The 27,845-nt window shown below is 31.6% G+C and overlaps 2 protein-coding genes and 4 non-coding genes across 7 annotated transcripts in view; 1 reads left to right on the plus strand and 5 right to left on the minus strand.

Moving 5' to 3' along the window:
* Window positions 1-464: 464 nt before the first annotated feature.
* On the minus strand, window positions 465-536 carry Trnap-agg (transfer RNA proline (anticodon AGG)). The gene has a single exon. It is a non-coding gene; the product is annotated as a tRNA-Pro (tRNA).
* Window positions 537-892: 356 nt separating this feature from the next.
* On the minus strand, window positions 893-964 carry Trnap-ugg (transfer RNA proline (anticodon UGG)). The gene has a single exon. It is a non-coding gene; the product is annotated as a tRNA-Pro (tRNA).
* Window positions 965-7,675: 6,711 nt separating this feature from the next.
* Trnap-agg (transfer RNA proline (anticodon AGG)) lies at window positions 7,676-7,747 on the minus strand. Its single transcript has one exon. It is a non-coding gene; the product is annotated as a tRNA-Pro (tRNA).
* A 371-nt stretch (window positions 7,748-8,118) lies between these two features.
* Trnap-ugg (transfer RNA proline (anticodon UGG)) lies at window positions 8,119-8,190 on the minus strand. The gene has a single exon. It is a non-coding gene; the product is annotated as a tRNA-Pro (tRNA).
* Window positions 8,191-9,421: 1,231 nt separating this feature from the next.
* LOC129984740 (uncharacterized) lies at window positions 9,422-16,758 on the minus strand. The gene is made up of 3 exons (XM_056094687.1): window positions 16,547-16,758; window positions 12,766-13,347; window positions 9,422-9,599 (listed from the first exon to the last, which is right to left on the minus strand). The coding sequence occupies exons 1-3, from the start codon at window positions 16,572-16,574 to the stop codon at window positions 9,505-9,507; spliced, it is 705 nt and encodes a 234-aa protein (XP_055950662.1). The 5' UTR covers window positions 16,575-16,758; the 3' UTR covers window positions 9,422-9,504.
* A 5,290-nt stretch (window positions 16,759-22,048) lies between these two features.
* LOC129984506 (uncharacterized) overlaps window positions 22,049-27,845 on the plus strand; it is a 28,906-nt gene continuing 23,109 nt past the window's right edge. The window contains exon 1 of one of the 2 annotated variants that reach the window (XM_056094400.1): window positions 22,049-22,201. The gene's annotated coding sequence lies outside the window, so the exon portion shown is untranslated. The remainder of the gene's footprint in view (window positions 22,202-27,845) is intronic. The other variant, XM_056094399.1, reaches the window with a different exon arrangement.

A 27,845-nucleotide genomic window follows, 5' to 3' on the forward strand; every position in this document is an offset into this window, starting at 1 on the left:
TCGTACACGCTAAATAAATTTGTTACTGCAATTCGAATCCCAGATAACACTACAACATTCCAAACAAGATCTAACATGAGCCTAATTTAAAACCTTCGAAGCAATTTCACTCGAAAATTCTTTAGTTTTTTCATTTCCTAGTTTCAAATGCGTTCGCTTCTTTCATAAGTTTGTTCATTAATATTTATTTATTTATTTTGCTGTTTCTGAACAACTGGCTCTTAAAATTGAATGAAGAATGAAATTTTCAAGTCTTCTGTTCTATATTTCTCTTTTCATTGTTTTTTTCCAGAAAGTGGAGACTAAAATTATCGTTGTAGATTTAAGCATTTTGTTTTACGGATAGTCAGAGTCTAGTTTTAAAACTTTGTTCTTTATTATTTTCTTCCACTATAACAAAGTAGAATTGAACTAGATTTGTAGTTACTGATTTTCTTGTTAAGAGAGAGAGAAAAAAATTGCTTGGGTTTGGCCGGGATTTGAACCCGGGACCTCTCGCACCCTAAGCGAGAATCATACCCCTAGACCACCGAACCACATGAGACGTTGTTCTATTAAGATAAGTATTCTGAAAATATTGTTTTCCTTATTCCGTAATGTGCCTGGATAATCATAAATCACCTTTTATCGAAAGAAATGTAACAATTCAAATTTTTTTCAGCGTTTTTACTTTAAAGATCATTTTTTGTTTTAATAATTAATATAATATTGTATCTAGAAATAAAATTTTAATAATTTCTTTTTTACCACGAGAATTATTTTTTTAATTATCAGCTCAGGAAGTAAATTTTTCACGGACAACTTGCATATTGCGTTTATATAATATATTTAATTATATACCAATTTAAATTTTCACTGCACCACATACCGAATGCAAAATAAGATGTTCATTGGGCTCGGCCGGGATTTGAACCCGGGACCTCTCGCACCCAAAGCGAGAATCATACCCCTAGACCACCGAGCCACGGTAGAAAACAACTGGTAGAAAAAGTAATCGGCAAAACTGGAAGTTCGTATGTCCTACATTCGAAAGATGAATCGAGTTTCTTCTGTTGAAACGAACTTTTTTTTTTTTTTTTTATTTAATAGTTGATATCAGTGGAGTAAGAGTACACTTGACATCACAGTGACGTGAATACATAACTGCGGTATCAATTAACACCAAGTGATTTGTAACTAGTAGAAAAAATATTCCAATTCTTACGAGCTGCTATACAATTATGGAAAAAAAAAAAAAAAAGAAGAAGAAGAAGCAGAATTTTTAAAAATAAATCATCTGAATAAGAAAATAAGAAGTAATATTTGATTTCAAAGTCTACTAATATTAAAGATGAATAAGTGTGTATGTTTGTATCCATTTGCACTGTACAGGCTGGACCATTTGACCTACATCCGTCAAAATGAGCACAGATGTACTTCGAACATATAGAATGTGCACTTCAGAGTGCTTATTTTTCAAATTTTAGTTAAAGTTCTATTTAATTAAAAATTAAATGAGAATTTGGTGTATTTTTGCGATAACTTCCCAAAATATTCATCTTTTTAAGTGATGACGGCGCAAAATTATTTTTTGCACTGTTTTAAAGTTTAAAAAGTTATTTTTTACTGATAGTTTCAGTGTAGTTGCTGTAAAATTCCTTCATTTAGATTTAATTCATTTTTAAATATACATCTTCATTTCTTCGTCACAAAATTTTTCGAGTGATTCTTTTTCTTTGATTGAAAGCTAAGAAAGAGCTAATTTATTTTTGTATTTATTATCTGTGTATTTTATATGACGAAAAAGAAGTTGCGGTATCGCGAAAATTAGAAAAGCGAATCGTACATTTTCATTTTTAATAGCACTACGATGTCATGGGACTAGATTCTATTAGAATAGAATTACAGACAGGACGGTATTCTGTTAGGACACTCAATAGAAAGGGTTATTAAAATGACACGATGTCTGCCACAATTTAGTTTCCAAAAATATGCATTTTTGGAGGAATATATATGAACATTAAGTTAGGTATAAAGGATTTAATTGATATTAAGCACAAACAATATTTCCGATGAACCCTATTAGGACAGCTGACCGCTAAAAGCGACTAGTTGTCAAAATTTACTCCATTTTATAACAAAGATTTTAAATACTTAATAATAAATAAGTATTTAAAATCTACATCTAATCTAATATATATATATATATATATATATATATATATAGAATCAATATCAATTATAACGTATAACAACTGTTTGCAATATAATCTTCCACATTAAGCAGGATTTTCCCTCTTGATTTAAGCAAAGAATATTGTTTTTGTTCATTTGATAGTAAGTCAAATAATTTGTGACTTGTCCGTTAATATCTTTAAATCATTCAATTTATCAAAATATGATAAGCGATCCGAAACGTTTCACCTGTCGATGAAAGATCTCTTCAACATCATATCGATTTGTCTGTTAGTAAAATAATGTGTCTCTTCATTTCCCATAATACCTTTCATTCATTCATTCATAAACATTTCTTGATCGATGAGAACATTTTTCCACTTCTGAGAAATGACTTTTTACCAAATTAAATTTATTGAAATCAGTTGAATGCAAACATAAATACCTTATAAATGTTTGCCTTATAAAATCTCGCTCATTGTTGTTAGGTGCTGAAACTTGCCGAGTCATGAGGATCTTTTATTATATCATGGAAACGGAGATGGTACACAACCGAAGAATTTTTTCTTCCTTAGACTTTTTATTCTTTCGTATACAAAGGATGGAGGAAAATATTGTAATCTTCAACAAATTTTGGCGAATCTCTATTTTTTAGATTTCCTGAGACTGGAAAACACATTTTTTTTTTTTTTTTTTTTTTGCATAATGTCTATCTGTTTGTCTATGACAAAGATAACTAAAAAATGCTTTGAGCTTGAGAGATACAATTTGGTATATGGAATATACATCAAATGTATAAATTTTGTCAGATTTTTAACAAAATCCATTCAAAGCAAGTGTTTTAGTCTGTTAATCGAACAGAAGGTAACACAATAATAACAAAATAAAAACAGCTAGATTTATAAAATTCGGCACACAGTTTAAAAATCTATAGCATAAAAATTTTAAAATCTATGCCTACACATTTTGAGGCAAATAAAACATGGGGTTGAGCATCTGCCGGTATGCATTTTCGGAAACATGTAAACGCAATGACTTAAATGTATGAGATTTTTTGACTACAATTGCAGTTCTGTGTCAAATTTATGTTTCAATCGGTCTGGAAAAATACAAATTTGACTTTCGAATGCTGGTAACCGTATGCCAGGGATGAATCGCCAAAATCTCGTCAAGGATCACGCAACAGATTCATTAAAGATCTTTCATTCACGCCAAAGGTTAATATTTAGTATCTAATGCCCACCAGTGCCACAAAAGACATTTTCTGCGATAACTCCTTTATTAGACATTATGTGAACAAATTTTTGTGACGCGACTTCAGCTGGTTCTCGCCTTTTAACGCAGCATAATATGTCTTGTGTTTCATAGTAGAGTGAAGACAACTGAGTATAGACTTTCGGTTCTTTCCTTTCCAAAGATCGGACCCAAAATTTGATAAAGATCTATAAATGGGTTTTGAGGTCTCAAGTTTGAATTTTTTGACGATTACAATACTTTCTTTTTGTATAAGACAAAGTAAAAATCATATGATTTTAAATAATCCATTAATAGCAATGTTGTTTGGAGAAAATTGTTGTTAGTTATTGACTCATTACCATTTGTTCTCTTCCAAAATTTATGAATCATAAAAATGGGTTACGTTTAATCCTTAGTTTGTTTGTTCTTCCACATAAATAGTGATTTACGGCAGATAATCCAAAAAGAAATGTTCTAGATGTAATTCAACAAAGCCTTCGTATCCGCACAATAAGGAAAAGCTAGTAAACAAGCAGTTGATGTAGTTTTCCTAACAATTCATGAATGGAAAAATAATTGTCACTTTCCCAGCCCTCTTAGCAGAAGCTCTGATAAAGTACGAAGGAATTCTTTTGCAGGCAAAAGCAACATTCGTGCATTGATTTAGCTTGTTTAAAATGATCAGTTCAAATGAAATGAATGGTACCCAACTTTATCTGATGCTTAAAATCTCCAAAAGCTTTCTATCTGAATTGCAGGAATAATTCAAAGAGACACAATAGGATTCTACCTTGCTTCGTTAGTACAAGGCTCTAGTGGTTAGTCAGGAAAACGACCTTCTTGAAGGTCATGGTAGAGAAAGAACGGAACTGAGTAAGCCAAATACTAATCCTCGAATAGACCAAACTGGCCAAAATTCTTTGATATTTTATGAATATTAACAGAGAGGAACAATACAGTTATGTGCGATGTCAAGTTTTCAAATGTTGATGTAGAAATCTTTGGAAATCGTTTGTGATCGATTCTCCCACTTCTGCTAAGACAATTGCCCAAAATAACAGCAGCAGCAACAACAACAACAATAAAAATCTTATTTCTAAACTGAACCATTTCTACTTATAACTACTAAAGCAAAATTTGAATATCATGAATTTGAATTAAAAAAACTTGACAATTGGCTACTTAATTATGGTGGTTGCTATCAAGAACGGATTTATAATAATATGCTAGTTATCACTGGGGCGGTGCCGATTTTCAATTTATAGGGGGAAAAAAATCGATTTTTCGATGCCAGTTTTCGGAAAATATCTATCTATCGAAATCATGATCATGAATAATAAATAGTTCACGATAAACTCGCGATACAATAAATCGATATTCCTAATTAGTTTGCGTTTTCGATTTCGTTTTGGTTATCGGTTAGTGCTTATTTTTGTCGCTCTTCATTCTTTTTCACATCCATACAAAATGTTTGTTAATATTTCCATAAATACTGTCATATTGTAATATATCAAAATACTTGTTTTAAATGCAGTGTTGTAAATTGTGACATGCTGATATTGCTTTGGCATTGACACACTTTATTAAAAGAGTTTTAACAAAATTATTTTCTAACTATTTTCTTTCAAAAGAAAGCAAATATTTTTATTTTATAAATTCAAACTTCCTTTTATTTTGAATCGTTCTGATCAGTCAAAATGTTAAGAGATGCTGTTTATAACTTATAACGGCTATAAATAAATAAGGATATCACGATACATCGATATGTGTGCGACGATATGTCGCGATGAGGAAGTTCCGTCATCGCCCAGCCCTAGTGATTAGATAACTATTATAGTTGACAATACAACTGACATCTTTGAACTGACAAGGTTATGTTTAAAATGACATGAAAATCGCTTTCTTCGGATAAAAAATGTCAGCTTATTGTCAGTGGAAAAAACACTTAATTTACAAATAATAATAATAATATAATAAATAATAACAATAATAGGCTGAAATTATTTAGTATTTATTTTTGCTAATTCGCATAAAACGTAAAATTTTTACAATGATTGTTCATTATCTTGGATTCTTTTTTGTTATAAAAGTTAAACATATCATTTAATGGTGTTTAAAATTAATTTTGAACAGTTCATCCTAAATTAAGAAAAATAGTGAGTGAAAATAAAACTGATGTATTTAATAATGTATTATTTTCACTCAAAAACATTTAGTGATTTTCATTCAGTTTCATACATTTTACAATGATTATCCATGATCTTGCTTTTATATATATATATATATATATATATATATATATATATATTTACAAAAATAAAACTTTTTTTTAATGGTGTTTAAAACTATTATTATTATTGAAATAAAGAAGGAAAAAAAATATGTGAAAATAAAGTTGGTACTACTGAAAAACAAAATCTCGGATTTTAGAAATTTTTTTCCTTGTTAATTATATATATATATATATATATATATATAAACTTTAAATCTTGTTTAGTATTAAAAATTAATTATTCCCGTAGTAATTAGAAAATGCTATTTAAACTTTGTATATCCTTAATGAGCATCTTTCACTCAAGAAATAATTACACGCTAAATTTAATCATTCAAAATCCAATTGCCATTTCTGTTCGTTTTCAACGATTTTTGCATCTCTCCATTTACAGACAGTATACAGCCCATAAACATTATCATGATACGAACAGTACTGAAATTCCTCCATGGAAAAGAATTCTTTTGCAAGCGTTTTATGGATGACAATATGGAATATACGTATGCATATCCTCTCGACATCTTTTTACTTCCTCGTATGAGTATAGAGAAAGTACTGTAAAAGTCAAAAAAAAAAAAAAAAAAAAAAAAAAACGCGCTCTAGAGGTTGACGAACCTTCCTGTTTTGCGCTGTCTGACTTCGAAAAACACATTTTTGGCATTTTGTCTGTCCGTCTGCGAAAACTCAAAAAATACTTTGAGCTAGACGTATTACATTTGGTATACGATCTTTACAGCAAATGTGTAGATTTCTGTCGAATTTTGAGCAACATCCTTTCAGATGAAGTCTATTGAACCGGCTGTTCAAATAGGAGTGAACACGATCATCAGAAAATGAAGAGAGCTAGATAAATGAAATGAGATATACGGATTTAGCGTCTATAGTGTATGGATACTTATCACATTTTGTGCCAAATCCATCAAGAGATTTGACCATTCTTCGTCGATCTGTATTTTTATATTTTCATTGGCAGTCAACGCGAGTACTCCAAAACTCGATGACGTAAAGGTAGCAAATGTATTATGCACTTTTATGACTGCAGTGGCACGTCTTTGTCAATGGATGGAAAGAAAATGCATCTAAAACATAAATTCTATTTTCGGATATAATTAACCGCATGCCAAGGATGAATCGCCAAAAAAGTACCCAATATGGATGGTACACTCTGCAGTACATGCTAAAACAAAATTTTATATATCTGGCATTTCGTGTCCTTTAGTTATTGTGCTCATTTTTGTTTGGTCACACACACTTCCTCTGAATGGATTTCGCTCAAAGTTTTGACCGCTTGATAAAGTTTTTGAATGATCCTGTTCAGAGACAGACTCATCTCATTCAAAATGTTAGAAGCATGGAGTTTCATCAAAATCTCAAGCATGGACCGTTACAAAAGGGCGATTTTTTTTTTTTTTTTTTTTTTTTTTTGTTCCAAGCGTTCCTATTTGGCTTTAAAAAGTAAAATGAAACGTATTTAAAACATGGGTAGCGACAATAGACAGAATTATTTATTTTCCCTCCTTGCTTTGAAGTTGGAAGGTTTGAATTCTCTTTGAAACAAATGAATATCGTGAAAAAAACTTCCCTCTATAAATATAATAAGCGACATAAAAAGAATTCATGCGATTACGTTTAGTATTTCCGTATGCACATAAACGCACATTCTTTTTAACCTGTTCTTTTTTTTTTTTTTAACAGCATTCATTTTTCTCTGTTGCCTATGAAGCAGCAATATTAGATTCTAAATGGAATGACTAGTATTTAATTCTATTCGTTGCCCACTCAACCGGAAACACAAATACAATTTACGATCCATTGAAGTTTAAAATGATACTGACCAACATGAATGAACCCATTTAAATAAAAAAAACAAATAAATAACTGCCACAATTTTAAAACAAATGACCAGAAATGTCAGAATAGTTTACTTTTCTATCGGCCATTCCTTCATCCTTATTTTCTTCTTTTTATTATTACACAACGTAATTTATTCAAAAGAACCAAAATGGAAACATCGGGTTCGGCCGGGATTTGAACCCGGGACCTCTCGCACCCTAAGCGAGAATCATACCCCTAGACCACCGAACCGCGTAGTAGGAAAGCAATTCTAGATATATTTCTTTTTTAGTTGCAAATTTACGCTTTTCTTCAATTTTAGCTTTTTTTTCCCCCTTCTTTTTCAGTGCATCCAAAACTTATTCAATAGTTGAAATAAATTTTGGATGCCTTTCAGAACTGAAACATAATAAATTTTATTAAGAATTTTTTTTTTTGTATTTAAATTGATTAAAGTAATTTCGGAAGAGTATTTTTAGCATTTATTTGCCCATAAGTAAATATTAACTTTGACTGGAATTCTTTAGTTATGCTTCGAAAAAAAATTTTGAATGCACAAATCAATTTAGTTTATTTGTAAAACTTGAGCAAAATTGTTTACTCCCAACGAACAAAAGGAAATTGGGCTCGGCCGGGATTTGAACCCGGGACCTCTCGCACCCAAAGCGAGAATCATACCCCTAGACCACCGAGCCACGTAAGGCGTTCGAAAGTAGAAAACGTAACCGCTAACAGGAAATGTTACTTCGTTTTGTTTTGGGAAAAGTGTTGTAGAATTACAATTAATTAAATCAATCGAGAATGTGGCTTGGGAAATAGATAAATGAGCATAGTGCGAGAATTAAAAGTGTTTTTTTTTCTTAAAAAGGGGTATTTTTTATTTAATATAAAGTTTTAAAAAACTGTAGTAAAGAAGAGTTGATCGAAATCACGACCACGTTCACAAAATGATACGTATAAAAAAGTTTTCGGGCTTGATTACAACAGTCGTTTCATTTTGGTTCATTTCACCTTTGTAACACGAAATTCACAGAAAGAATGCCTACCTAAAACCATTATCATGTTAATGAAATCGGAAAGTCAAATATTTATATCACAATTTTCAAAAGCATGTTGATTTGATGAAACAATAAAATGGCTCCGAATTTCATTACATTTACATTCATTAAAAGAATATTTTACGTTTATGCATTTAGAATTAATTTTGAATATTAGTTAGCCTTAAAATTTTTTTGCGTAAATGAATCTGGTATCAGTGAAAAGCTGTTTTTTTAATTTAAAAGTGGTGTAAAATATTTTTTGCGCAATGATACCTACCAGTTTAGTTTAGTTATATTAATGCCCGTTTTAAAGCAACACTAGGGCTATTATAAGACGGACCTCAACTTTTGAACAGTGATCAGATAACAAGGGTGACACTTTAGCTGGCACCCACCCTCCAAACTTCTACACCACACCAATGGATGGACGTTTGGCCCCATTGGATTTAATGTGTACCAGGCACGCTTATACGAAGGTTGTTTGCTGGAATCGGGTCTCGAACCTGAAGCCGAGACCTAACCACCAGGCCACAGGGAACATATAATACTCTCCAAAGATGGAGTGGAAAAAAAAACATTTAAAAACTAATTTATTTCCATCTCCTTAAGACCTACTAGCCTTCTTGAGTTTTGATTTTTACATCAAGAAATTTACAAAAAGTTCTCCAAACTAATAACATTAAAATTTTAATTTTTTAAATATCGGATTCCTTCATATAAAAAATGCTTTGAAGTATTCTTGTTTAAAGAGTAAATGCAAGCTTCAAATGGGATCACTTCACTTTTTTTTTAATTTCCTAAAACCTACATTATAACTGTTTCTGCTAAATTCATAAATATCAAAGCAATCATTTTTCTAAATTTTTTTTATTTTTTGCTGATTATTAATAAATGACGTAATTTCATGAATATATTAAGAAATATACAATTTTTTTTCCACATGAAAGAATAAATGTCTTTTTGTTTAATTCATCGGATGGTTATAAACCTTTTCACCAACACTTCGAAGAAGTAGTACAAGATCTTAAAGATGTTCCAGTATGAATTTCCAAGATCAGATTCTCCTAAAAGATAATAACAGTTAACAAATCAATACACTGATTATTTTTGAAAATATAAAATGGTTTAAAATATTATCAAATACCGCTGAAAATCCTTTCAACAATATTTTTGTTATTTAAAATACTAGAAAATTATTTCAGATTTTTTTTTTTTTTTTTTTTTTCCCTAGAGCATTTTCAGTTTTTGCTATTTACATATAAACTCGAGTTGTTTTGTTGAAGGACGGAAAGGAGTAAAAGGATATAAAATATATAGCTAAAAAAATATTAAATGAAATTTACATGATTTAACATTTTAAAACCAACAGTTGAAATGATGCTCAAATATAGTTTTTCAGGAACAAATGAAGTTTATCTATAACATAATTGTGTTAATCACAGGATATATAATGAGAAATGCCTTTTTTATTCGTAATTAAAATCAAATTGATGCTCGGATACTAAAGGACAAAAGAAAAAGAAGGAAAAAAAAAACCTAAATATTTTATCACTTAGTAACAAAATCAATTCGTTTGTGCCAGCCATCGTAATAGCATACTAGTAACAAAAACGCGAAAATTTGAACATTTCATTTGTCTGAATCTAGCAGCGATTGTACAAAGATTTGCTCAATTATATATATATATATATATATATATATATATATATATATATAATGATATTTTAACTCTATTTTCAATTTTATTAATTTCCAAGATTTTATCTCAATTTAGCCCATAGTAAGTTCATTCTTTTATTTCTTGATCCAGTTCCACTTTCTCTACTTAATTAATTCATTAATTCAAGAGAAGCTTTATAAAATTGTTGAATCGGCTAAACGCCGACACTTTCACACGTTCCTCGTGAAGGGCTAAAAAATATCCAGTAAGCACATTCTTTTTAAAAGATCCCTGTGTTTCCCTTACTTGTGATTGACATGCGTCAGAAATCCTCAGCAGAATCTTATTAATATATTAGCATTATGAAGAAATATTTTTCCTTTCAAAATCTCAGGTTATATAAGACGAGGGATAATTTATTTTGTTCTTTTTCCGACTTCCACTTTTGTACCTCGCTGTTGTAAATAATCATGCGTGCTTCTCCTATATGAAATAAAACGACGTCACGAAATCAAAAGTCTTTCAACTGTCTTCAAAACTGCATTCTGCTTCACATAAAATAATGCTTATATATATATATATATATATATATATATATATATTGATAATTTTACAGATGTGTGACCAAAAAAATATATATATATATACAAATCTGGAATTTCTTTCAATTTATTTTTCCACGGAAGAACATGATTTTCACACGGGATCAAAGGCGGAACATGTCTGTTTGCATCAGAACACAAGAGCGGAAAGCGAGTGAAATTTTTCATAGGGAGTCTTAGGTATCTTTACAAATATGCGTAGGAGTTAGGGATTTTTCATCATTTTGTTTGCAGCACGAGAATTGTAATGGCCATTAACTTTTTAGAGTATGTGTTCGAAATCTAATATATATAGAAACGGATTTTTGTTTGTTCGTATTTTATGCGCTGTCGTACCGTTCATCCGAGTGCGATCAAACTTTGCCAACTTAATGCCTTGAATGCTGAAAAGCAGAAAATCCACGTTTTCCAAGTGGCCAGTTCTATGTTGGATGCTGTCGAGTCGGACAGCCAAGAAATTTATTTGTTTTTCCTGAAGACGGAACAACAAAAAATAGAATAATTATTATACTTCTCCTCTATATATTCTTAAATTTCATTGAATATATTTATTGGCAATTAGAAAATAAATATCATTCTTTCTATCATTCCTAATCAAACAAGACAGTTATTTCTATTTTCAAACCATTTTTTTTTTTTTTTGAAATTATTTCTTTGGCGGCAGCAACGCGCCGGGTACTACCAGCTAGTAATTAGTAAAAAAAAAAAAAAAAAAAGAAGTGAGATGTGGATCAGGAAATAAGAGAAACTTTTAAAATAACGCAGCATGGACTCATTTAACCCTTTCTAGGCCTGTGGGAAGTATGCTTCCCACCAAATTTATCAATCTTTGTATGAAATTATGTAAGTTGGCATAAGTTCTGACATATTTTTTTAGTAAGTCAGAAACTTAGATGCTTCAGTTCTTTATCTCAGACAAAATGATGTGCCTTGATTTATCACTTAATTATTAATTAATCAAATTAAATTTATCTAATAAGCTAAATGAATCTCTTTTCTTATTCTAATTTGAAGTCTAAAAATATTTTAACATAATATGACTAGAAAAAAATGGCCCTTTAAAGGGTTAAGATAAAAAGTAGGGAACTAATTAAGATTTAAATTAGATTAATATATATATATATATAATATTTGTAGGAGACATTCATTATTGTCTTCAGGTAAATGTTCAGAAAAAAATATTAAATAATACAGTACACTCCCGATTTTCCGCGGAATTGGGTGGCGCGGCCGCCGCGGATAACAAAAATCGCGGATAATCCGAAAAAAGCTAAACACAGGTATAGCAAAAGAGAAAACAGTCATTCCACCTTTGAAAAATCGTTTTATGTACAATAAAACGAAAAATAAACAGCAGGAAATGTTTAACTAACGCTTAATATTTTAGTATATTACTCAAAACTAATCTAAAATGCATTTTGTTAATGAAAACAGAAAAGTGCTTTGTACTTACGAGAGGTGTCAAGGATACACAGAAAAATTAATACATATGTACTGTTTTAATACTATAATGTATTATGTAATTACAAAAGCATAACTGTAAAACTACACCTTTTTAAAGAAATCAGTCATTTGTGTTTGCTTCTTGCTTTGGAGGCATTTTCTCTTTGCTTGGAAGCAAAAAAAAACTTGGTGCGGCAGTCGCGGATAACCCGCCCGCGGATAATCGGGAGTCTACTGTATTACCCTACAAATAATTGGAATACAGGCAATGAAAATCGTTAAAATTAGGAAGGATTCAAAAAATATTCTTTATTTAAGAGGAGGGGGGATAGCACAACAATCAAACGACCACCAATATATAGATAATGTTTTAATTTTTAAGAATTTACAAAAACTAATGTCCTTAGATGCATTATTTTACAATTTGAATTTGATTTTAATCTCAAGGTAATATTTTTGTTTAAGCTGATGATTGCCTGTGCCATTTTTATGACAAAATGACAAAGAAACGAAGCATTTACATACTTTTCCGATATTCCACTATCGTAAGTATCTGGGCAATCCTTTTGTGTCTCTCAGGGGTCATGGTCACGGCGAATAAATACAAGAGGTGATAGTAATATTTATCCGGATACTTCCACCTGTATTTCTTTATGCATTTTATTTGATCTTCACATTTATTATTTCCTTCTTCATTCAGCGGCCCCTCCAGAAGATTCTGGCAAAAGCTCTTGTACGCGTTCGGAAATGTTTCCTTCTTCGCCAAAGAGAGCAGGAAGTCGGCGCACCGTTTCGGATTTTGGGATTTAAATTTTAGCACAGCTTTCACCCCCGCATCATATTTATCATTCGCTCCCTTATCTTGCAGCTGCCGCACAAGTTTTTCTGCAAGCATTCTGAATTCGCTGGGACTCACGTCCATTGCCACCATTACCAGGAAAACATAGTACAGATCTGGATCCTGGGATTTCATCTCCAGCAGAGACTTGATTCCTGCGTCTGATCTTCCCCATGTTCTGAGCCAATGACATGCTTCGGTCAGCAGCCAGTAAGAGAAGAACGAGTGGCCATCGAGGCAGCAAAGGAAACCGTTCACATCATAAGATTCTATAAAATAATATAATTTTATTAATAAATAAAATTTATTTTGTCTTTACTGGAAATGTAAATATAGAGATTCTGCTATGGTATGCCTAGATGTGAAGGTTCGGTCCTCCCGTTCGGTGTTGAGATAAAAAAAAAAAATGTTTTCAGAACACGTGGAAAACAAATGTGTGGCACGCCAAATATTTGTTTTATTGGTTAACTAGCCGCCTTTGGCTACCAGCTGGTTCGCCAATCTTAATGCTCGTTAAAATTTTTATAATTAAATATTTTATGTAATTCCTACTTAAACTGCGACGGCATCTTGATGAAAGCAGGATCTCACAGTTGAATATGTGTGTGTGTGTTGGCACTAGAACCACTGTGTTGATCTAGAGCTATCAAAATTGGCACACAAATAGTTTGGAAAATTGAAATGTTCACATATCGGAAAATATGTGAAGTAAAAATTAGGAGAAATTTTGTCATTTTTCCGAAATAACTTCCAAAGATATTACAAGACAAAAATTATTTTTAGATCATCTTAAAATTAAAAAAAAAATCATTTTAATAATGCTATTAATCATTTTAATTAATTAACTGTTTGTGTAATACCAAACTTGGCACACAAACAGTTTAGAAAAAGGTTTTTCATAAATTTTTTGCAGTTTTTTTGCATTCAGGATTAAGATTTAATTTCGAAATAAAGCAGTGATAAAAAAATTTGTTTAAATGCACCCATTTTTAATCTCTGTTGCTCTTTCTTGTGACCTAATTAGAAAGATGTAAGCAAAAAATGAAATGCATTGTCCTGTTCAATGAACAGGACAATGCATTCAAGGCTTCTAAATTCATAACAATTACATGTTTATCAAAACTTGAATTATAAAAATACTATTCTAACAAAACCGTGAAGACGAAATTATACAAAATATTTAATCGAAAATTTATTGTATCCATTCATCTCGTCAAACTAATTGCCTACCAAAACGAACAAATCATTAAAAAAAACTACAACTTCTGATAGAATTAACCCTTCCAGCTCTTTGCTTTTCTGTTTTATTTCAGCTGTTCAGCATTGAAACGATCCCGGATCATTTAGAAAGCTACATTAATCGATTTGTCCAAACTTCTCTCAAGATTTTTCCAGACATTCAATCTTCTTGAGGTGTTTCATCCCCAAACAGCATAAATTCCAGATCAAGATAGGTAAATAGCACGAAGAAAAGACACTTTCCTACAGCAACAGATGCAACAACTATAGGAGATATAGCCTCCTTATACTGGAGAAAATATTTGAAACCATTAAGACCCTTGTTACGACAGAAATAATGTAATTGATATATTTTTAGAATATTGATATATTTCAGAATAAATTCAGAAATTTTCTTTGAAAAGATTTCATGCATTTTTCAAAGAAAAAGTGAACAGATAATAAAAATCTAATAACAAATTGACAAATAAATTTTTTTTTTCAATTTTTAGTTAATTTACTGTCAAATTTTTGAAGAAAGTATTGGAAGAATATATTAAAATTTTTTTTTAATTGCAAAAATTTGAGAAAATATTATACCGGACTTACAAAAATGAAATTTATGAAATATTTTTAAAAAGTTCATTCTTCACTCGTATCATATTTTACCAGAGGAGTTTTATTTGAAAAAAAAAAGCAATTCATTTGTTTTGTATAGCTTTGTTTGCATTTTATATAGGGTGCCTGTGCATTTCATATAGGGCGAAATGAAGCACTTTAGAGGCTCGCTCATAAACAATACGAGTCTCGGTACCTCTTTTTTCTCTTCCTCGAATTTCCCAAACCAAATTTTTTAAAAATTTATTTTAATACATATAATCTACATATTAGAAGTTATGAATTGCAAATTTCGACAAACTAAAATGAAAAATCTCGGGTCTCTTTTATGATCAATGGCTTTAATATCCAATGTATAAAAGAACTTTAAAATTAAAAATAATTTTTAATTAAATGATAAAAAAAATCAAACTGTCTTAATGCAGTTTAAATACTATTCATTTATATGTTCAGATTGTTTTTTTTTTTTCAATAATTCGGAAGCAACATAAAATAAAACTTACAAAAAATAATTAAGTGATGTTACTAGAATAGAATGATCCAAAATTGAATCGAGACGCTTGATTTTAATTTGAAAAGCTAAACTTTGATCCCTGTGAATATAAAAAGAAAGAAAATAGTCAATTTTTTCCCCCAAAATAGCGCCAAAGAATTTCGAGATCTTCCTTCCCTCAAAAAATAAAATTGCAGGCTTCTTGTTCGGTTGTTTTTAAGTAATAACCCGATTAAAGAATAAATTAAACATCGTTATTTAGACTATTGATTCATTTTTAAGACTAATGAAAAGATCGTTTGGATTATTCATTCCCCTGGCATCATAAAAAATACACGAAACAATTAAATAAACATAAAAAGAGGTGAAAACCTTGAGTCTGGGAAATAAGAATCATTGATTTAAAAATTTTGAATTTTTAAAACTTAGCTAAGAAATATCTTTCTATAAATATTAACATTTAATCATATTAGTTTTCGATCGTTCAACCGATGATATAAAACCAAAGACTACCTGCTTTAAAATGAACCAGTTACAGTATAAAAAATTTGCATGAAAAAAATTAAAACTAATAATATGCGTCTTTTTTTTTTTTTTTTTTTTTTACACAAAGAGAAAATTTTTTTTTATTTTCATGACACATTTCAAACTTCTAAAGCAAATCTAGCAATCCATTTATATTTCAATCTTATCATATCATTTTTGGAATTTTATATCCCAAAATGATAAAATATTTATAAGCAGATGGTAAATACGATTATGGATAAACCAATCCGTCACATTGTCATATCATCAAACTATTACATCATAACACTTATCTACACATAACGCGGATTTCAGTGACGCACCAGACATTTTATTCTTTTTGGAACTGCACAACATGAAAATGTTTACTCATTGAACAAAATTTGACGGATTTTTTTTTTTCTCGAAATTTATCAGTCTTCTTCGAATATAGAGAACGAAAATCTATTTTTGCTATGCACTATCCAATATTTTATCGAAAATCACATAAAAATGTCCAATTGACACATAAAATCTCTAACTAAGTTATTAATATCGCGGAACAAGCAACGATCAGTTAATTCTATAACTCTAAAAATCACAAATGAAAGTGAAAGAAAGCAGCACTCATTTACCTTTAAGATATTCGACTAAATTGTCCATTGAGATTCGAGTGAATCGTACTCTGAATCGAAAAGTAGCATATATAAATTGATTGTACTGCTATAGTCGAGAGATGTTATGAATTGAGACAGTATTGCAGCGGTTGACAGTTCAAAACAGCTTTGATAGTTCGATTCTCCAAGAGGCCATTTTATGGAGTGTTTACCAACACGCTGGGCCTAGACGCCAGCACAGACAAGCCAGTAAGTGCACGCACGCGCAGAAACTGTATAGCAAGAAATCCTCTTCATCCCATCGGTACAAACACATTTTGTGTTTCAGCGCACGTGCGATCTTATTGTATTGATAATACTAGGGGAGGCTTTAAAATTTGCGTGGGGATCACGGTCTCCGAACTGTGGGAGGAAAAAGATGGCCCTCATAAATCTCCCCTCCCCCCATCTTTTCCCTCCCTGGTTGAATGGTTAGTTTCCTGAAACGAGTGCAAAATTATTGTCAAAATCTGTAGAAGAATTTTTTTTTTTATGCAGGTTGGTGTTTCATTGTTCACATTTAAAAGAAAATAACCCCCGCCCCTGAAAAAGTTTGTCTCTCGACACATTATTTCGTTTTTTTAATGAGTGCTTTTTAAATTTAACCCCGATTCAAACCGAACACAGAAATAGAATTTTAAATCTGAATTACAAATCATTGAATGCATTTACGATAATATGCGGCATTTGTGCATCTCAGCAACTTTTGTTGAGCTACACTTTCGCAACTTATTTATTTTTTTACTACATTGATTACAAAAGTTTTACATGTACGAATATTAGAACATCTGCGGGAGATTTGAGCATTTAATTGAAACTAAATACAGTAACTGCCAATCAATGTGATGACTGTGGAACAATAATAGAATTGGGTAAAATCAGTTATTATTATTTTTATTATTATCTTGGCAAGGGAAATGAATAAATGTACTTACCTCAGGGCTATCTATAATTTATTTCAAAGAGCATGATTAAAAAATTATTAACTTTTGTTTTTCGATCATTATTATTCCTGAACAGTTCATTTATATATGCGAAAATCTATTGTTTTCCCGACAACTATTATTTCTGAAGAGTTCACTTATATAAGATAAAATCTGTTGTTTGTCGACAACTATTATTTCTTAACAATTCACTTATATATACTAAAATCTATTGTTTGTAGACAATTATTTCTGAACAGTTCACTAATATACTCTAAAATATATTATTTGTCGACAGTTATAATCCCCGATATGTTCATACTAAAATCTATTGTTTGTCGACAACTGTTTCTTGGCATATATAAGAAAATCTATTGTTTTCCCGACCACTATTATTCCTGAACATTTCACTTATATATGCTAAAATCTTGTGTATTCTTCGTACTTGATTGTTTTTAAAAATTTATTGAATAACCCTGCATCCCTCGTTTCAGAATATCAAGAACTTGATTCATTTCAGCATTCCTATCAAGGATTTCTTCAACTCATTTGTCCCAGTCTTAATAATTAACGTTTATTTGATCTTGATCTTGCTCACGAATAGCTCCCCTTGTTTCAAAATGTTACTAATGCCATCTGTGCCACATTATTACTTTGACCTATTTTAGATATTTATACTTGTTAAGAACTTCAGTAACCTCAAAACTGTTGCTTTAAATAAATAAATAAAGGTATCGTAATTCAGTTGCAAGTGACAACAGTCTATGGCTGTTCAACAGATTTCAAGTCATATCTTGCAATTTAGCTGTCCTTTTAATCCGATCGAGACCGTTCTAGTCCAGATAAAAAAATATGAACATTTCACGAGGGCAAAGACTTCCAAATGTTTTCTCACAAAGAGGAGGAGCAAGAAATGTCCCGAGCATCAATCGTTAACGCTGATTGAAAATGAAAGAGAGGCCAGTTCTTTATTTAAAAATGATGATATTAAAATATATAGTATTCATATTAAAATAATATTTTAGTGTACATTTGAATATATTGATTTGAAACCAGAGGAGTTTGATAATATAAAGAAAATCATACTTACTACGATCACGTTAAGCGACGTCCACTATGTATACAAATAGATGCTGCAGTTTTGGGTTAAATCCCATATATCAAATAGTGTATTTCGCGTTCGGAAAAAAAAAAGGAATTTTTAAATTAAAATAAAGAAATATGATAATATAAAACCGACATAACTATAAATGGATGAAGATATGTTTTATTGGAAAATATGATAAACCATTTTATAAGGATATTAGGTTCTAATGAGCTGAATTAAATTGCAGCTAAATGACACTTTTGGATGCATTTAATCAAACTTTTTTACTCTATGTACTACTACTATTATATATTACTATAACAGCAGGTGAATCTAATTTTCTGCAACTGCTACTATACACTCCAAAAAGTCATGCTGCTTTGATGTTTTCTTGAGCTATGGCACTCACTGCACACATTTTTAACAATTCAAAATATATTGAACTTCTTTAGCATGTACATATTGATACCTGCAGACTATTTTTAGAATTTATTCAATTCGCAAAATACGTCATTAACTTGAAAAATGTACTGCTGCAGTTGAAATAATATCTTTGGCATGTCCCCAGATCGATGTTTACGTTCTCGTACATGAAGAAATACAGAGGAAGTCCTCAAAAAATTCGAACTCCAGATTTTAACGAATATCTGTGCTTCAGATGTCTGCCTGTCCGTCCATCTTTCTGTCTGAGACGAAGATAATTCAAAAATTCCTTGATTTAGAGAGATGAAATTTGGTACCGTCTTTACACTGAATTTATAGATTTCTGTCAAATCTTGAGTTAAATCTATTCAGAGGTAGTCTGTCTGTCCGATTGTCTGAATACAAGTTAACACGATAATTACAAAACGAAGAAAGCATAGATAATTAAAATTCGGTACGCAGATTTAACATCTAGTGAAGATACCTATCAAATTTTGAGTCGGATCCAACAACGGGTTGAATGTCTGTCAGTCTGTACTTCTGAAAGTGCAGATAGTCGCAGGGGCATGGAGAGGCGTTATGTCAGTCTGTACTTTCAGACGCGATAGCTATGAAATGCAGTGATTTAAACCTACCAAATTTGTTATGTCTTTTATGACTGCAATTGTAATTCTGTGTCCCATTTTGTTTTCAAACGGCTGAGAAAAAAAATGCGTCTAAAATACAAATTCACCTTTATTAGTGAATATGTGAGAAAGTTTCGAAGCGATAACTCAGTTGGTTAAATCGAGTGATTTTCTACTGTGCAATTGCTCAAAAACAAAACATCTCCTGTCTTCAAAGGCGTTGCAAATTGTAGACCAAAGCAATAAAAATATTTGTAGCGTATGGATCTTTTCATGAAGAGATTTGACATAGAAATTTTTATTTGGTTTTATTTCTATTCAATATTTTATGATGATTTTTTTAACTGCGCGCTTCTCTTTAAAATAAACATTTCATATTACCGTATTCAAAAAGCCTGGCTTTATCAGTCTTGATTATCAAAATATCTGGGCGAGAAAGAAAAAAAAATCAATCAAGATCAAAAAAAATTTTTTTGCAAAAATCAGAAAAAAAAAGAGTGAGAGAATATAATGTTTTGATGATAGAATAAAGCTTAAAAAAGAGAGTTAAAGGAATATACACTCATGTCCAAAATTAAGGTCACAAACATAAAATCTGCGAAAAATGAAAAACTATTCACTGTGTTGCCACGAAATTTGGCACAGAGGTACACTACAATGGAAGAAAGAACATAGACACAAAACAACATGGAAAAGATTTTAATTGGGAATTAAGAAACAGGGTATATCAAAAAGCGTTACATTATGAATCAGTGATAAAGCATTTATCTCGGGGAAAGCCTGTCTAATATGGAGTGTGACCTCAGTGCAGTGCTATACAGGTTTCACGACGAGCTTTCATACTGTTTATGATGATGACAATAAATGCTTGGGGCAACAAAGCCCATTCTTCCGAAATGGGGGCTTTTAACTCTTGGAGGGTATTAGGAGGGGGGTTACGCTATACAATGGCTCTTACGAGACCATCTCAAACATGTTCAATAGGATTGCAATCCGGAGACCTCGAGGGCCAGTCCATACGTCGAATATCCTCTTCCTCACGAAAATCCTCAACGATCTGGGCTCTGTGTGGACGCTTGTTATCGTCCATAAACATCAAGTCTGGGCCAAAAGCACCCCGGAACTACCTCACATAGGCTTCAAAGATCTCATCCCTATGGCGATGAGCATTGACAGTACTCGCATAGAAGACGTGCAGTGGTGTACGATTGCCCAACATTATGCCACCCCAGACAAGGATTCCTCTGCCACCAAATCTGTCGATTTCTTTTACATAGGAGGGATGATAGCAAGCTCCTCGCTCTTTCCAGATGAAGATTCGACGAGTGTCACTCTGTATGGTAAATCTCGACTCATCACTGAAAAGAACACGCCCCCATTCTTGCTGTGCCCAAGACTGATGTGTTCGGAACCAGAACAACCGGGCGTTTCTGTTGGATGCAGTCAAAGGGGTGCACTCAACTGGTCGCCGGGCATAAAGGGCCCTCTCTGTTAGACGACTGTATACTGCTTGTCTGGAAATTCTTATTCCAGACGCAGCAGCAAGGTCAAGAACAAGTTAAGGAGCCATTGTCAGCCTATGTCATCGAGCTCAAGGAATCGTCTAAACGATTATGAGAACTCATTCTCACTGGAAACAGGTTAAATTTTTTGTTTTAATGCAATATTCACAAAATTGCAGGCAAAAATCCCAAATGCCTAAACGGCCTCATTTCAGTAGTTCCTCATAAACTAATGCTAAACAACATTTTTTCCTACAACAAATGTTAATATCGTGTTACCGGTCCTTCACAATATATAAAATATAATTTGTTTAAATTTTACTGGTAGCCATTTAGAATTACTTTGGAAAACATTTTTGTGACCTAAATTTTGGACATTAGTGTAAATAAAATGCTTTGTTATTGGTTTGCCGGTTTTATTTGCATTTATTCATAAAATACTTTTGAGTGTAAGCAAATATTGATGGGATAATTCTTCCGAAGTTTTATTTTAAAATACTCTTACGTTAATCGGGACAAATAATCAAATTTTTAAAAGTGACTTATTTTTTATAAAAATAAATATAAAATGAACAATAATTTCCTGATAAGTCATTACATTTTATATTAAAAATCTTTAGAATGAATAATTGTATTTAACAAAAACTCATTTTTATAAAAGCTGTTGTCTGAAGGGGGGGGGGGTCTGAACAGTCTCAACATGCTAAGACATTTCCATGTCATTGGCTTTGCCGAATTATGTTTTAATAAAAGATAAATATACATCTGCTGACGATGATCGGTAGTCAGGTGTTTGATCGAATTCAAGGTCAGGAAAAAGAATATTCGAGGAGGATAATTTTCTTTCATTAATGCAATCGTTTTCTTCTTTCATAAACATCAAGAAAAACCAGCTTTGACCATGCTTTAATTCTTCTTTCCCTACAGCATGAAATGATTGCAATTCCCAGACCGAGTGGTTGCAATAACAGCTTGTTTAAGAGATTGAGAAGCTGGAAATGTAATGCTCTTTATAGAAAAGAGCATTTCATAGAGCACGGAGGATCCATGTTCAAAGAAGAGCTTTAATAAAGGTAAGTTTTCGATCTTTCAAATCATTTACAATATTTGAATCCCAGCTGAATTTCGTATAGTGGGGACATTTCTGATCGATATAGACATCAATTCAGGATAAATTCTGTTTATTCTTATTATTAACGTGTTTAGAGCTTTTGAATTTTGTCATGTCGTCTTGGGATTCTTTCTATTTCGAATAAAATATCCTCGATTGTCCTGTCGTTTCCTGGCTGTCCTATCGTTTTTATCTACTTATAATGATAAAAAAAAATACATAACGTATTAATTTATTATTATTATAATTGCAAAAATTAAATTCTAACGAATTTCTGTTATTTCACATTTTTAATGTACATAAAATATGCACAGTAAAATTCATGTGTTAATAAATGATGGTATTTCAGTGTCATAACTGGCTATCGAAGGTAAATGACACTCGAGATTCCGATGTCATGTCGAATGATGAAGATGGTATCTGGAATGGTTTGGTTCTCACACTACACCGATGCCAGGGTATTTCACCCTGTCAGATTTAACGTGCGCCTGGCCATTTATGCGGTGGTTCTTGGGTGGTGTTGGTTTCTATCCTCCGATACCGAAATTGAAACCTAAACTATTAAGTCACCATTGCGCTTTTATCTTGATTAAATAAAAGCTACTGCTTCAGCTATAACAATTTGATATTAAATTTATATTTTAAAGTCTAAATAAGAATTATAGTTTGGAATGATATATAATGTATATGATATGCAATAATATAGAATGTATATTATAACTTTTATAATATATAGCTTCTTTTGGCGGTCAGTTGTTTCAGGGGATTATTATTGTTACTATTATTTTTATTTTTGCGTGTAATTCGCAATTTGATTTTTTTTTCTTAATGGATTACTCAACCAGGTATTTTTAAACTTCACATTTGATAGATATATTTTATTTTGAAAACCTTACGATGTTTCAGCTATTAGGCAATTCATCCAATGATTTCTTTTTTCCTCACCTAAAATGTAATCATTCATTTGAAAAACAGGAGTGATTAAACTTCAGCTTATATAAAAACTTTTCTGACAAAACTAACATTTTTATATGAAATAGCAGAATTCTAAGTGACATTGGGTACTTTTCCGTTTCCAAGGGCTGTTGGCGACAGTTAAATTATTTTCGACAAACAAACAAACAAAACAAAAAAATCGCCAATAGTTTATGATTTTTTTATGGCTCTCGAAAATAGAAAAGTACTCTTATATTCCGAGGGCTATTGACGATAATTGAATCATTTTCGCCAAATTGCCAACAAAAAAATTCGTAAAAAAATTGCCAACAGTTTGGAGATTTTTTTTCCGATTTTCGGAAATGGAAAAGTACCGTGAAATAGTTCAGCATTGAAGTTTGATACATGTTACAGAATATTTTTCATGATTTGTGTATTAATTCAGAGGATTATACAGAAAAATAATGGCGCCCAGAGTGAATATATCTCACTTCACTGACATTCCTGAATCATTCCTTCAGTATTATTGCTGTCTGTTTTATGATGTCCCGTGCTATAATTATTGTGAATGAAAAAATAACAAAATCTGACAAGGTAGTCGGGGAACTAAAAGTTTTCGACTTATGGTCGGAAGTGAATAATCTTCCAATACTTGAAAGCTCTGAACATCTGGTCATTTTATTATTACTCTGAAAATATATTTCAGTAGTATGTGTAAAGAATTTAGAGTAGAACCCGATGATAACTGTCAAATCAGTTATAAAATTATGTTAATATAAAAAGTAATATCAAGAAGGTAATTTTATTTCAATCTCTTAAAATATCTTTTAATGCAGAATTACTGGAAAATAATTTTATTAAAGGAAAAGCTTTTCTTTCTTTTTTGTAATTTCTTAAACGGCAGTTTATTCTTAAAATCTACGTTTTAAGAATGAATTTTAAAATAATTAAAAACTGCACTTTAAAACTGTGTCATCAGTCCAATGAAAGAAATTCATTTCTCTTGTCGAACACTGGATTCTCAGATTGGAGTACCAATTACTTTAATTGCAAGTAAAGTAAAAGACCTTTTTCGTTTCCGAGGGACAATATATTGAGTTAATTTTTTAAGTTTACTGCAAATACAATATTTGGAGTTAATTTTACATTCGTATGAACAGAAGGCAAAAAATAAGGCCGAATAAGAGATAACACATAAAAGGCCATCTGTTGAGGCAAAACGTATATTGGTCAAAATAAAATAAATAAATACATAATAAAATAAGACAGCAAACATACAAACAAAAAGATGCCAGAATCTCTGTGTGTGTTTCCTTTTACTTTTCTTTTATATTAGCCGTCTTTAACGACCAGCTGGTTCGCCATGAATACTAAACGCATTCAATTTCAATTAAATTTCTTAAATATAATTTCATGTCGATGATTTCTTCAGAAAACTATTTTTAGGTTAAAAAAAAAAAAAAAAAAAATGTGATAGAAATTAAAACTGTGCCAAGTTACATATGTCTTTTCTCATTATGTTCCTGGTGCACTCTAAATCAGTCGGGCCAAACGTCCTCCCGCTGGTGTGGTGTGGAAGTTTGAGACGGCGATGCCAGCTTAGGCGTCGTCCTCGTCATCTGACAGCTGTTCAAAATTATGAGGTCTGTCCCAAAATAGCCCTAGCGTTGCCTTTAAAAAACGGGACATTAATATAGCTAAACTAAACTTCATTGCGTTCCTTCATTAATTGAGACCTGTCCCATGACGGCAGAGCGCTGTTAAAAAAAGTGATTTCCACAGCGCTTTAATTTACACAGACATTAAACAGAATCTTACTTAATTAACTTAATCTTTAACTTACAACAATGAAAAAAAATTACATGATCAAAGATTGGATGAAAAAATGAAAACAGTTTGAATTCCATGAAAATAATGTAATCTGTTATTGAAATTAGGCTAAAATATATTTTAAAAAATTAACAAAATTCAGTAGAAACTTGATTTATTATTAAACTGGTGTCATTAAAAATGCATTTTTTTTTTCAAAATTTTGAAACAGTGTAAAAAAAAACATTTTTGCTCAATTATTCTTTTCGAAATTATCGATGAAATGCCCTAACGTTACAATTTAATTTTTAATTAATTAAAATTCTAATTAAAATTTCATAAAAGAATCGCTCCATGATATACATTTTTATCCTCCAAGGTATATATATAAAATTTGATAGCTGTTGCCCCAAACGAGTTGGTCTTAAAAGCGCTAGTACGCTGACATACACACAGAGTGATGTACATGTACAGAGAGCGGCACGCGTACACACACTCAAACACAGACACACGCATATTCATTTTTATTGCTAGTGGAGTTAGAAATTGATATTCATTGTTAGTTTAATTTTGTATTCTTATTATCGGAAGTGGGCAAATGGAACTACGGAGAGTCGAACAATAACTGCGATCATCTATCAAGCCGGTGATCTTTTAGCCGACTGGACCTATTACTTCTAATTGGACTCTGGGTGTAAGAGGCTTAACATCAGATTCTTGTCTTTTCAGTGGTATTAAAACAGTTGGATTCAGCAAGGTAAATGCTCTATACATATTTTCAGAGAGTGTAAAATTATGTTAAAATCAATAGCTTTTTTGAAAAAATTACTTTACAGCATATAAATTATACAAAAGAAAAATAAAGCAATTTTTAATAAATTCTACTTCGTGATTACGACGTATTTTCTCATATTAATCTTTAATCAGTCAGAAAAAAAAATATCATTTTTGTATCCGTAGCTCAACTATTAAGTTCCATAACTGAAACTCACTAAAAGCGGTGCTCAACGCATGAAAGTCGGTATATGATTATAGCACTAAAATTTCGCTGACGATTCGCCAGCGGGCTTGTCTCTGACAAGTGCCATTAGAAACAACAACAATAACTAACATTTCTGATATCGATCAAATCTTAAATGAAGTCCATCTGTCTGTAATTCAAAGAGATAAAAATAGTAAATTTAGGTTACCATCAACGCAATTTTAAATCTGTGTCATATTTTGAACCAAGACCATCAAAGGATTGACTGTTTATTGTACTCGGGTATATGAAGAGTACTTATAACTGAACTGGCGGTAGTGTTCTGGAGGGTTTCTTGCATACTCTCTTATAAATGCATTATTAATCGCATACCATTGCGAACAATCATTCCGAACAACTTAGCGTGCTATATTTGGGGATTTTTTCAGTATGATGCAATCAATATAAAAAGTTCAGAAATCAAATCTGTATTTTGGACGCTTTTTTCCAATAAACTGAAGCAAAAATTTGATACAAAAATACAATTGCAGCCATAAAATGACACACTAAATTTCATGCATTTAAAATATTGCGTTTTTGAGTTGTGTTTACATGCTTATAAAAATATTCACAAAGAATCGAAAAAAAAAGTACCAACAAGCTTTCTGCCCTTCGACAGCTGTGGTTCAAAATTTGATAAGGATGCTAAAATTGGGAAACAAATTTCATTTACTTGCATTGGTTTATAAACTGTCCAGTTTAAATGCATAGACAGACGAATTCGGTTCCAAATTCGAATCACATCGCCACTTTCTACGTTATATCTGTGTTCGAAGTTTTATCGTTCAACAAATCTAATATTTCTTCTTTTTGTGATTAGTGTGTTCCCTTATATTCCCCAGTTGGACAGACAAGACTTTCTCCCAATGGCTTTCTTTAAAATTTAATATAAGTCTACAAATTTGGTGTCATGAACCCATACCAAATTTTATACCGTTAATTCAAAGCGTTCCCCATATTGTTTAATTGAAAGCGTTCTCAATTTATCATGTTCAAGAACAGACTGGCATAATTCAAAAAGTGTGGTTGTTGGATTTCTTATCTACAGCTGATCACCCGCCACCTCTAAATAGGTGTGTATTGACATGTTGTGGCCGACAGCTGTCTCGAACATAATCCATCCATATTACTGACAAATTCTCCGAGTTGGCATTCTCGTCGAGGCGGTTGGCCTGTGGTTGTTGAACTCACAGAGATCTGAAACGTGAAGATTTCTGAAATTTTTGTTCGAATTCTTTGACGATTACGGTATACTTTTATCTTTTTATACGAGAAAAATATAAATATAATGCCTCTGATAAATGAAATTTTTGTATATTCTTAACACCAAAAGTCTACTTTTGCAGGAAATGTTGTTTCCGAACGATAGAAAATAATAGCTTTTACGATTGTCTTTACTATACAAAGAAGCATATAGGGTGTTTCTGAACTCCTCTAACAAACTTGGAGGGGAGGTAGAAAATATCAATAGGGATTCGAATCAGATATGGAAGCAGAGTCCCAAATAAACAGCTGGTGTTGTAAAGGTATAGTTGGTATATGATTATAGCTATAAACTTGGCTATTTTGGGACGGACCTCGTAATTTTGAACCGCGGTCAGATGACGAGGACGACACCTGAGCTGGTACTCCCTCTCTAAACTTCCACACCACACAAACGGAATGGCGTTTGGCTCCGACAGATTAAACGTACGCCAGACCCACTTCCACGACTGTTCTTCGGTGGAATCGAACTTGAAGTTCTTCGGTTGCGAAGCCGAGGCCTTACCACCAGACCACCGTGGCCCCGACAGAGGAAAGGCATGATAACAAAAAAAAAAAAAATCAGATAAGTTGGGGT

Source organism: Argiope bruennichi, chromosome 9 (genome assembly GCF_947563725.1).
Source record: "Argiope bruennichi chromosome 9, qqArgBrue1.1, whole genome shotgun sequence".
Lineage (NCBI taxonomy): Eukaryota > Metazoa > Arthropoda > Arachnida > Araneae > Araneidae > Argiope > Argiope bruennichi.